The sequence below is a fragment of the Schistocerca cancellata genome, chromosome 4 (assembly GCF_023864275.1).
Source record: "Schistocerca cancellata isolate TAMUIC-IGC-003103 chromosome 4, iqSchCanc2.1, whole genome shotgun sequence".
In the NCBI taxonomy this organism is placed as follows: domain Eukaryota; kingdom Metazoa; phylum Arthropoda; class Insecta; order Orthoptera; family Acrididae; genus Schistocerca; species Schistocerca cancellata.
Window position 1 is genome coordinate 419,528,091 of NC_064629.1, and position 13,329 is coordinate 419,541,419.

General features: G+C 36.6%; 1 protein-coding gene across 1 annotated transcript in view; it reads left to right on the forward strand.

Moving 5' to 3' along the window:
* LOC126183408 (calcium-dependent secretion activator-like) overlaps positions 1-13,329 on the forward strand; it is a 1,473,721-nt gene that overhangs the window by 989,766 nt on the left and 470,626 nt on the right. The window contains exon 18 of the mRNA XM_049925356.1: positions 1,822-2,009. Within this exon, the coding sequence (XP_049781313.1) occupies positions 1,822-2,009 (188 nt within the window). The remainder of the gene's footprint in view (positions 1-1,821; positions 2,010-13,329) is intronic.

Genomic DNA, 13,329 nt, shown 5'->3' on the forward strand with positions numbered 1-13,329 from the left:
GGTATCACACTGTGTTCAAAAATGAATCATGGTTCTGCACTACCCTGGATGAGAATGACTGGCAATTATGACTGGTGAGATGTCACAGTATTCCAGTGTTTTGGAGGGACACAATGGTCTCTTGACATCATGGTGTGGGGAGACATCAAGTATGAATCCCGATCATGGCTGGTAGTGATTAAGGAAAATCTGAGGACACAACAGTACATCACAGACAACCTCTATCCTCATGTATTACGTCTCATGTGGCTGTATAGTCTCGTTTCCAACAGGACAATACTTTCCTGCAAATGACACGTATCTACAAACTGTCTGTGTGATGTTGAGGTACTTCTCTGGCCATTTAAATCCCCAGATCGGTTACTAATAGAACATGTGCAGGACCTGCATAAACATCAACTCCATCCCATTTCAGGCCAACTTGCCTAGAGAGAGGATGTAGAACACATGTGGGACCAGCACAAACACCAACTCAGTCCTAATGCCACTACCCAGGACATCAAGGCCCAGGTACAACTATTGCAGGCCACCTTGTGTCAAGAGAGGATACAATGACTTAATGACACCCTTTCCAACCATATCAGTGCATGCATCCATGCCAAAGCAGGTACAGTGTCACACTCATAAGAAGACTCAATGGCCATTTCTTTTTAAATTTGCTACAGTTTTGTAATCACTGAAATAATGTCACCTACACTCTCAACCCATGATGTCCTGTTTTGTTTCTTCCTTCTCATTTCAGTGCCTTCCCCTTCTTTTTAGGTGGTGTCCTAGCAGAAAGAATCAATCAAAGTAGACTGTTTCTGTATAAAATATTATGATGACTGTTAATCTAGTCACAGTGATAATTATGGTAAAAGTGTTAAGTTAAATAAATACTTTGTTTGAAGTGATAAATCAAGCTCTGGTTTGAGATGAATGACTCAATCAGTATTTCCTCATACTGAGTTTTTACAGGAGAGTTTGATGAAGATGATTTATACATTATTTGCAATTAACTGCATATGATTCTGGGCAAATATGTTGCACATCATTAGGTTCTCAGTGATTCAGCTCACTGCCAATGTTGAAGTACATGCAAAAAAAGGTCATGAAAACAAAACTACAGCCATAGAAAGTTACAAAAATCTTGGTTATGAGGCAACAGCAAAAAGCCAAATTAATTGAACATGTTACGAGAAGGCATCAGATGGGAAGATGAAAATTCCAGGATATACAAAAACAAAGTGAAGGAATGCTTTATTAAATGCTCCTTCTACAATTTTGCAAAATATTGGGTTAACTCTAATATTTGTATTAAATATCTCTTAACATTCTAAACTTTGCCAGCATTTAGCTAGCTGGTAGTGTTCTTTCATAGTTACATTGGCCTATGTGCTTTGTTTGATATCATTGATAAAAATATTTGCTGGTTATTCTACTAGGAGGGAAGCAGATTTGTTTCAAGTAGATCTCTCTCTCTCTTTCTCTCTCTTACTCTTCATTGTGTTAAAGAAATTTTATAAAATTCTTAATGTTTGGTATTCAGTTGTATTTTTAAAGTTGTAGACTTTTCAGCACTGTTCTAGTTTTCCTATTCTATCTGCTCTCATTTTTAATGTCCTACTTTCAACTGAAACTTCTTCACTAATATGAAGAAATTGTGCTGATATCATTCTGATTGTATGTAATGAATGAACTAAAATATTTAATATTTGAAGTATTTAGAGCCAAAATGGATTGTAGATACAAATTAGGCAAAATATGCCTGGCATAATTGGGATCAGTGTTAACAGTTAAGACTACTTTTTGTGCAAAAACTGACAGTTTGTTTTCTTTCAGGGATGGTTCAGTCCTGGTCAGGTGTTTGTATTGGATGAATACTGTGCAAGATATGGGGTTCGTGGCTGCTATCGTCACTTGTGCTACTTAGGTGATCTTCTTGATCGTGCGGAAAAAAATGTAATGATAGATCCAACACTTATACATTACAGCTTTGCATTTTGTGCAAGTCATGTCCATGGGAACAGGTATGTATTATATATGCAGTTTATAAAATGCTAATATTTCTTTTTAAATTTTCAAGTATAATGTAGTTTTCACTGACTGTAGTAACTGTAATTTGAAATTGGTGTGACATGGTGTGAAGTTGTATTTTATAAAATAATTTGACAGATTTTATTTCATCTTGATTCACATATTTTAACGCAGCTCTGAAACAGTTGTGTATGAGTGTAAATTAATTCCTAATGTTATCAAATAGTGCATTCATATACACCAGGCCTCGTGCTCATACAATGTAAACGTAAATCCCCTACCACTGTTTCTTGATTACCTATGCAGCTTCACAGTTATACCCATATATGCTGTGTTTCATACTAAGTATTTTTCACTATGTCACACAGTTGCTTTTTGTTGTTGTCTTACAATCTTCTTTCATTACTATACTGTTTTTCCGTAGCACACATAAGCAGAGGTTTCAATAATATTGTAGGCTACACTATAATATCATTTAATTATTAGTTGGTTTCTCCATATTTAGTAGTTGACCATGGAGCTGTTTTTATTTCAGAATTCACTGCTACAGAAAATTTCAAAACATTCAAAGCAATGTGAGCAGGCATCCAGTACACAAGCATTAGTTGTATGCTGTAAACTTGAAAACATGTCACTAAATTCAATTTTAATCTGTGATTTCATACTATACATGGTGTACCAGAAAGAATCATCTGATTTTTAAAAAATGATGACTGTCGTGTTATCTGAGATCAGTGTGTGAACAACATATTATTGGAAAGAGCAAACTCTCAAGTTCTACATGGTTCCCACTAGGTAGCAGCAGTATGTGCCCACTTCAGTTTTAGTAAAAATGGTGTCTGGACAACAGAAAGCATTTTGTGTTCTTTATTTTGTGCAGTGCTGGTCAGTAATAACTATTCAGCATGACTTTCATACTACATATGGCATGGATCATCCTACAGCACAGAGCTTTAGATGATGGCATGAAAAATTCTGAGAAACAGGTTGTTTGTGTAAAGGCAAATTGCCGGGCTATCCCCAAGTGTCTGACATAGACGTCAAATGCTTCCACCATAGTTTCACAAGGAGTCCATAGAAATCCATTTGCCATGCAGGTTGACGGCTCACCATGTCCCCAATGTCTGTCTGGTGCACGTTGCATTGATGTTTACACGTGAAACCATACAAAATTCAGCTACTGCAAGCTCTTCATGAAGATGACAAACAACAACTGGTGGAGCTCTGTAATTTTGTTCTTGGCCAGGTGGAGGATGACAGTTTTCTTCCGCACTTTGTGTTTAGTGACAAGGCAACATTCCATTTAAATGGAAAGGTGAACTGTGATAATGTGGAAGTATGGGATACAAAACAACTACATAAAGTTGTATAACATGAGAGGGGCTCTCCAAAATTTAATGTGTTTTGTGCAGTTTCATGAAAAAAGGTGTATGGTCTCAGTATACTTGAGAACTTTCTTTTCCCACAGTTGGAGGCTGATTCAAATGACTTCATTTACCAACAGGATGGGGCACCACCACACTGGCATCTGGAAGTGTAGCAATTTTTAAATCAAAGGATTACTGAACAATGGATTGGTCATACTGGATAAAATGATTCAGCCTTACATTACTGGCCTCCAAAGTCACTGGACTTGACTGTATGTGATTATTTGTTGTGGGGGTTTATAAAACATTCTGTTAAGTGCAACCATTACTAACAACAATGAATCAACTGAGATATCATACAATAGCAACTGTGAAAGCTGTAACTCAAGACATGCTCACTGCAATGTGGGAACATTTCAGTACCACATTGATATATGCCATGCATCTCAGGGGGGGGCATATTGAACACCTATGAAAAGGTATGAAAAAACTTCTTGAGTTTCCTGTTCATCAAAAACAAAATTCGTTGTATATGTTTATTAGTTTCACATATATAGTTGTGCCAAATTGGATGATTCTTTTTGATACACCCTGTACAATGACTCTAGTTTCAGTGCACTGAAAACCTTCCTTTTTGTATGAAATATTGCCCATGATTGAACAAAATGTGATCTGACTAACTTTATACACTTCTTATAGTGCAGTGGAATATTGAATGGGGGATTTAACATAACACAAGATGCATTGACAACATAATTTTTTGTATATATATCAGCTGTAGCTACTCCCTATCTGTGATAATTGAATCACTTCTTATAGTTGTGATTAATTCAGTGCAAATGGATTTGCACTCTGTACCTAAGACACCTAATAAACTGAAATGAGTTTGTGTAGTAGCTACATATCAATATCTTATTCACTGCAAACATGTTCCGTGAAGCTTAACTGCAACACACACTTAATGTTTTAGCTGCAGATTTCATTTTAAAAAAAGTATAACCTTTGGTGAATGCAATTTACTCTCTTTCATCTTGAAATGTAATGAAACTGAACATAATTCTCTCACAAATGAAGTCCTTAAGTGAGTACATATGCGAATTTGAATAAATGCCTGAGTTGTGAAAAATAATGTTGTTAAGTGACACAACTTGTATGAATATTGAGTAGGCATATAACAGGTCCAGTAGTGAAACAGGTGATATGGCAACCCTGGAAATAGCACATTATGTTAAGAATCAGAAAATGGGAATGGTGTCAGCCGGACAACAGACCTTTGCTGTTGAGCCCGATAGCAATGTTCAGTAGAGATGGGGTGGTGGACTGGTGAACAGTGCAATGTTTCCAGGAAGGAGTATTACAAAAACAAAGACAGCTGCATAGCCATGCAGTGCATATTTTGTGCTCATTACAATTTTACTTGTCATACCTGAGTCCTGCTGGCACATGCTATTAAAGTATGGGTACAGAACTTTGAGGAAATTGGGTATATGGTGCAAATCAGAGGTGGAACTGCAAAAAACGTGTGAAGAAAATGTTACAAGTGTAACAGAAACCTCCACCTGAAGTCCTGGTCTTCTGCATGCAAGTATGTGCTGCAACTTGATATATCAGTTGCACAAGGAACTGCAATACCACCTACACAAAATTCAGATAGTGTAAAAATTGAATGCAGATCACCTCCCAGAGAGACTACTCTTTACTGGGATTTGTTGGAACTCATAGTCAACAATCCAGGCCTGTGCAAAAATCTGATCATGAGTTATGAAGCCAATTTTTATGTGTTAGGCATCGTTAACGAACAAGACTTTAGATACTCATCACATGAAAAGTCTGTGGTAGTGGGGCATAGCATATCCGGTTAGGGAATCAAAGGGTCGTTTTTTTCTTTGTTCTTTTTTTAAGAGAGTTATGGAAATGATGCTACTGTAAAAATAAAATCTTGTAGTCACATGTTGGACCATTCCCTAGTGTGACAGGTAGCTGGTCTTCCTGGAACTGCAAACAGGATCTTCCTACAAAATGGGCCACATACTATACCTCACAGCATCCCATAAATGTACTGCAGGATGTTCCTCCTGGTCATCTCATCTCCAAGAATGGGGACATTTCCTAGCCTCTAAGATCCCCTGACCTATCACCATGTGATTTCTTCCTTTGGTGTCATTTGAAATCACAGGTCTTCCTGTGTGACTCACCACAAGCTATACAAGAACTGAAGGATCAAATTCAGGAAAAATTTAATCAAATTCCAATGCCAGTCCAAGAGGATGTGATGCCTAACTTCCATAAAAAACTTGACATGTGTGCGAAGGAAAATGGTGGCCATGTACCTGATGTCATTTCAAGTGATTGGCTTATTATATTGCATTGAAAATTGATGTTGTATTTCTTCAATAACACTGTGTATAAATTTGTAATATGGATAGAACTCTGAAAATCATCCTTCTACTGTCACATCTGTTATATATTGTGCAGAAAAAGTAAGCACAGTCTTATGTTTTACATACAACTGCCCTTCAAATGGACCACGACTTTACATGGCTGTACATTTACAAAAGGCAGAAAAATAATCCTTTATTCATATTAATGCTCATAAAATTATTTAATGGCAAGAAAAATGATGAGATAAGTAACTTTCAGACCTGAATGAGTGAATAGAAAATGCATATTGAGTCCCTGGTTTTCCAACCAACCACTCAAACAGCTACCATTGCTCACATGGAATACAATTGCAAATATCTTGCATAAATACTGTGTGACATAAAATTACACAAAGGCTATGCAGCCCAGCAACCACCTCACAATGCTGGGCTAAGTTGCTTCCTTGTGCCCAGAAACAATATCCAGTAGCAGCTGTTGTGTAAGAAAACAAGAGCACTTGAACAACTTATCTTTTAACATCTTTTGGAGTAATTGGTTATTTTTCTTTGAATGCTGTTAAACATAATGTAGATGTGGTAATCTGAAATATATGGTGCTAAATCTAAAGGTCTGTACTTCTTTGTTACTTCTCTAGACTCTATGAAACTTGCATCAGAGCAACGAGCACACTTTAAGGAGCTTTTGCACATGTGCGACTGATGTTACATAACTGCTGTATGGGCCAAATATGAATGGATTTGATAAACAAAGTGCATAGTTCACAGTGTGTGCTGCTAGCCCCCTACCTCTCAACTACAAATTTACATCATTGCCACCAGATGGTAGCACACTGCAGCAGACTTTTATCCCCTTTCACTTCACATACTTCTGATATGACAATTCACTCACTATATAGACTGGATATCAACACATGTTACAGTTATACAGACCGAAATATTTATTTTGTGGGATTATGAATGAGATATAATAGATTAAGGTTTGGATTTTATCGTACAGTAATCCATTTGAGCCACTAAAAACCGTAAAGTACATCATAGTCAATTATGAGACTGTAGCATTTATTCATGCTTCTGACATCTGTTGATCTTATGCTGTACATTCATGAAAATCTGTCTCACTGGTTTCTTTAATATTCAGTTAAATGTGGGATGGACAATGGTGTGATTTTTGGCCTTTATGGTTCTCAGTGCCTCATTTCAATTCCAGTCAAGTGATCATGTTGGTAGACAGTAATACATGAATTTAATCATTTCTGCAAATGGCAGTTTGTGTTTGGAGTTGGTTGTTTACCTTGCTGGAATCTGATTTTGTGTATAGCGTTAACATGAACTCTGTTGAATCTGTTTTAAGTGCTAATAGAAAAGTAAATAACCAGAAAAAGTTAGTCACAAAGGAATTTGGGCCCCCCAGACAAGATCCATTGACTGAGAAAGTGACAAAATTAAATAAGTGTGACTACAAGCGAACAAAGAAGTGTATAATAAATGTAAGCTGTTGTGTGGATGCCACGTAAAAAAGTCTGTTTTTCAGCCCCAAAGTTAATTTTTTAACTAAAACATGTGTTAGTGATCTTGTACATTTGTCTCAAAAAAATTAAAAAGCACTAAAACTCCCACTTACACAAAAATGCAAAATGGAGAGTAACAAAAGCTTACACGGTATTTTCATCTTGTCCTGTAATATACATAATTATGTACAAAACAACAAAATTAGCTTCTTTTTTCAGACACATGATGCATATTGTTATTATTATTATTATTATTATTATTATTATTATTATTGGCAGTGGCTGTAGTTGTGTAATTATGATGATAGGCATAACTGTTATACAGGAGATGTTATTAATTTGAAACTCTCATATTTATCTCAGTCTAAAATTTGTGAACACCCAGAATATATGCTCACAAGCCACCACTGACAATATCATAAGACAAAGCTTCTATGCTAAACAGTTTGTCATGCCCATGTGTTAGCAAGCAGGAAAGCAGAGCATGTTCATGGCAGCTATTAGAAGAAAGGTCCCTTTATCCCTTTGTCCACGAGCTACACAGACCTTGGTAACCTATTCCCTGCACCAAATATTGTGATTGGCTGTTAATATCAGAGTATAAGTGACATGCTTAAGACAGTTCCCATTCAGAGATTAAGCAAAATAGCAACTGGAAGAGTGACTTCAGGTCCTTTTTGATTTTCAAGTGTTTATCAAAATGCATACAATTACATAGCACAAATGGTATCAATAGCAGATAACATTCCAGGTGTCCTGACAAATTGTTCTTAAAAATCTTTAGACTTGTACATTTAGAACTACCTTGGCATTTGTGTTATTTTCTGAGGTTCCTAAAATGAAATATTAGTATGAAATACAAAACACATTCATTCTTCTTTACAGATAATACATATTCCAATAACACTTATCTTGTGTTTCCCATTAATTCTACTGGAAAAAGTTGTCTTCTATTTCCCATTAACTCCTCTGCAAATGAAGAATTAGTACAATGGACAATTTTACATCTTGATTTCTGATGTGATTTGACAGTTCATGAATCACTGAGCAATGTGTATTTAATGTACCATAGCAGCTGAGTGCAGTCTCGTTCTGGTGTACTATAGTGCTGAGATTTTTACAGTGGCTTACATGAAATTACCACAAACAAAATATGCTATTTCACTGATAGAGAAAGTAAAGGGAAATTTATGACATCAAAATTTCATGTTGTATTGAGCATCTAAAGCACAGTAAAAGTCTGGTGCTAATAAACAGAAGAAAACTGTATAGAAATCAGAAAATTTAAGAAGTTCCCTATCAGAACATGAATTGAAAACTAGTAATCACACTATAAGCACATACTTCGTACAAAAGAATCTCAAATGATAAAATATGTGTTATAATGAAGGAATTTCTATATTAACCTGTTGTTGTGGACACAATTTGCCTCCTCAGTAACCAGAAAAAACTATACAATGATGTACATCCTGTTCTCACACTCATGATTAATATATGTTACTGCTTGTTACAGTGTAATATTTTGAATTATTTCTTATTATTATTTCTGTGTTACAGCATCACCCAACTACTAGTGTCACTACTACTCAGATGGCTATTACAATTTATTAGACAATGACAGAACCATATTTTTGAAAACACTTGTAGTCACTGGTTGACCAGCTTTGTTCACTGGCATATGACTGCATAAGAAAGTATCATTTACTCTCTTTTGATTTTGTGCATATGTGTTAGATTTGGGCCAAGGTCATTCAGTTAGTAAACAGGATGGCCTACTGGTTTAAGGTATCTTACCTGTAATGTATCCCAGATATTGTAATAAATAAATATGCTGTTTGGCTGGTGTTAGGAGTCCCATTAATGCTTCCACACTCATAAAATATGATACAGCATTTATTTCTTCATATTGTACTCTGTACACTTTTGATTGATTGTTCTAATACATTATAGCAGTTTTCATGACCTACAAATGCCTTCAACATATTCACTGAATAACCCCAGGATAGCAGAGAAAAGATCAGTATCACACCAATTTCACTTGTCAAGTACCAAAGCTGACTTTCCATGATGTAGTCTATGGGGCTACATGCTTGTACCATACCTTCCATCAGAGACTGTTATGGATTGGGTGTATGTTATCATTGTTTTCAAGGGAAATTGAAATTGTCTGTTTCTACTACAGGCAATCTTATGCCTTCCTATTCAGTCTAAACCCATTACACAATATATGAAGTTTCTGTATTCATTGAAAAGTACTCTTACGTATCGCAGTACTTTCTTCTTTAAAGTATTACATTGTTTAATTTGATTTTAGAGTTTTATTGTAGCTTGCCCTTGAGCTGCAGGTACATACCTATTTAAGATGGTGAGGATAGTTTTAACTTCTCATTTCATAAATATGATTCCTTGGATGCAGTATGTCACTTATCCCTTTAGTCCATCTTGAATCATCACTTACAGCAAATAGTGTAGAATCTGCAAATGAAACAATGCCACTGGAACACTGTCACATATAACTTCTGTAGCAGCCAGGGCTACGCCCCAAAACTTCTAAGCATAGGCCTACACTGATCCAGAGAGAAGACCATTTTAGGTGACCATTACTTTTTCTATCCTGGAAATTGTTATGATGGGTTATGAAGGTAACCACTTAATATACATTTAGGGTGTTGAGCTTGGCTGTGATGAGGAGCTGCATTAGGTAAAGTTGGGTGAGATGAAAAAAGAGCCAGATGAAGAGGGAGGGGTGGGGGCAATGGTAGATGAGATTATGGAGAGATAGGCAACAAGAGAACAAGATAGGAATCTGACACTTGATAGAGACCATGTATTTCATAAGGATGAAACATACAAGTGTATTATGTAGGTGGAGTGGACTGAGAAATACTTCTTTGGCAAAGTGGAACAGGCAAGGGGATTTGTGTGTGGCAGTGATGAAGTGAAGGACTGTGATGGAGGAAGAGAGATACTTCAGAATTGAGGGTCTGAGTGTAGTTAGGTGGGGGTGATATACAGGCACTGGGTGAGGTTGGTGTTATTTGGTGTGGGCATCTTTAGAGAAGATCTGGTTAGAAGACTGTGTTTTTTGTGTATCATCAAGGAATTTTGATATTTGCACATGGTACAGATTGGTTTGCAAGGTAACTAGTCAGTCTTGGTGTGGTCAAGAGGTGACAGAATTAGAAACTCAACTTCATCATTTTAGACCTTGGTCCATAAAGGAGTCAGTAACACAGTGAAGCTGTGGCTTGAAGTTGACACTGGTAGACTGTTGCCAGTAGTCAATATATGACTTCTCCCTCATGACTGCTATTGGCTATAGACAGTGAGTGCATGGAGGGCAAATTGTCTGTTTTGAGGGAAAAACAATTTGATGGGCAGACAACGTTGCTTTACATATTGAGCATGCATAAAATGGCATTTATAAATAAAAAAAAACTGCAACAATAATTAGACAGATTGAGTGACCACTACAGTGGAGTGGAGGACATGGGGCTGGGGACAGTATTGCTGTGTGACAGCAATTAAGTGAGAGTATAATATTTAAAACATCTTTGAGCCAGTTGCTTGTATGCAACAACATAATAATTTTCTTTGTATGTGTTTTTGTGGTGTTGATAGCACATGTCACCTGGGAAGTAGCCATTAAACATGCAGAAGTCTTTCAGCATACAGTGCAATGAGTTGCTTCTTACTGCAGATACATATTCCACTGGTTGTTGGGTTGTATGGAAGAGATTTGTTGGTCTGAAAATGAAATCCATAATGTAGACAGAGTTTTTGTGGACTTTTTGGAGATTTGGATGACACAGTCCAGGAAGCTGACATTGTAGGTTGAAGAGGTCCAGGTGATTTGGATTATGGGGAAGGTGATGAGACTGTGAAGAAATGAATATAGAGTGTCTCGGCTGTGGGCTTAGAACATGAAGATATCATCAATGAATCTGAAGCAAATAAGAAGTTTAGTATTTTAGGTGCCAAAGATGGTTACCTATAGGTGAACCGTAACTCATTAGCATTTGACAATGATGAGCAAGTGCATGTCTCCAGGCAGCAGGTGTTAAGTCTATATTTCATTAAGGAATAGTACTTAGGAGTCATGACACAGTTTATCAGGTGTATAAGGAATGATGTAGTAGGTTTAGAGTATTAGACATTGGAGACATGTTATGATGTTGTATGGGTAAGTGCCATCAACAGTGATAAGGAGGTATCCGAGTGCTTATGGAGTCAGATTGGTTGACATGCAATGACAAAAGTGATCTGTCTCTGATAGGGGAAGCTGGTCACTGGGTGATGAATTGTAGGTATTGTTCCAGAAGAGCTGAAATTCTCTCCATTGGAACACAGTAACCACACACTGTAGTCAAATGAAAACAGAAAAACTGATGGATTTAGAAGGGTACCCCAACTTACCCTACCTCATCCAATGGAAATCGGTTAACAAACATGCCTTTCTTCAGCTCACAAAAAATGTGGAAACCACATGGTGAAAGATCTGGGCTGTATAGAGGATGATGCAGAGTTTCCCAACGGAATTGCTGAAGTGTATCATTTGTTTGATATACAGTGTGGGGGGAGATGTTATTGTGCAACAGGATGATTCCACCTGACTGCATTCCTGGGCATTTAAACCTTATGGCACATTGCAGTTTTTATTCATTCATTTACACATCAAGTTCCTTAGGACCCAATTGAGGAGCAAATCTCCAAGGTCATGGAATGTGTCAGTACATGAAATTACACCATAAAAGTAAAAACAGACAAAAATAAAATGTTTATGAACCCAAAAAAAAGTCAATCCATAAGTTTAAGTAAATGAAATCAACAATGAAACATAAGAATCAGCTTAATTTTTCAAGGAACTCCTCAACAGAATAGAAGGAGTGACCCATGAGGAAACTCTTCAGTTTCGATTTGAAAGCATGTGGATTACTGCTAAGGTTTTTTGAATTCTTGTGGCAGCTTATTGAAAATGTATGCAGCAGTATACTGCACACCTTGCTACACAAGATTAAGGAAGTCTGATCCAAATGCAAGTTTTATTTCTGCTGAGTATTAACTGAGTAAAAACTGCTTATTCTTGGGAATAAGCTGATATTGTTAACAAGAAATTACAGTAAAGAATAGATTTATTGGGAGGTCAATGTCAAAAGACCCAGACTAGTGAACAAGGCTCGACAAGAGATTTGTGAACTTCCACTACTTAATGCCTGAACCACCTGTTTTTGAGCCAAAAATATCCTTTTAGAATGGAAAGAGTTTGCCCAAAATACAATGCCATGCAACATAAGCAAATGATAATTAGCAAAGTAGAATAAATTTCATGTCGAATGATCACTTACTTCAGATTCCTTTTGAATAGTAAAATGGGAACAATAAGTCCTTCAACAAGATCCTGAACATGGGCTTCCCATGACAGTTTACTATCTATCTGAACACCTAGAAATTTGAACTGTTCAGTTTCACTAATCATATGCACCTTCTGTGAAATTAAAATGTCAGGTTTTGTTGAATTGTGTGTTAGAAACTGTAAAAATAGAGTCTTCCTGTGATTTAGCATTAGTTTATTTTCTACAAGCCATGAACTTATGTCATGAACTGCACTGTTTGAAACGAATCCAATCTTGCACACAACATCCTTTACTACCAAGCTAGTGTCATCAGCAAACAGAAATATTTTAAAGTTACCCATAATACTAGAGGGCATGTCATTTATATAAAGAAGGAATAAGAGTGGCCCCAACACTGATCGGTGGGGCACCCCCCTTTGACCATACCCCACTCAGATCCCACATCACAGCGATTCTCAATACTGTGGATAATGACCTTTTGCTGCCTGTTGTTAAAGTAAGAAGTAAACTAATTGTGAGCTACTCCTCGTATTCCGTAATTGTCCAACTTCTGGAGCAATATTTTGTGATCAACACAATGAAATTCCTTAGTTAAATCAAGAAATCTGCCTAGCATTCGAAACCTTTTGTTTAATTCATCCAGTACCTCACAGAGAAAAGAGAATATAGCATTTTCAGTTGTTAACATCTAAAGCCGAACTGT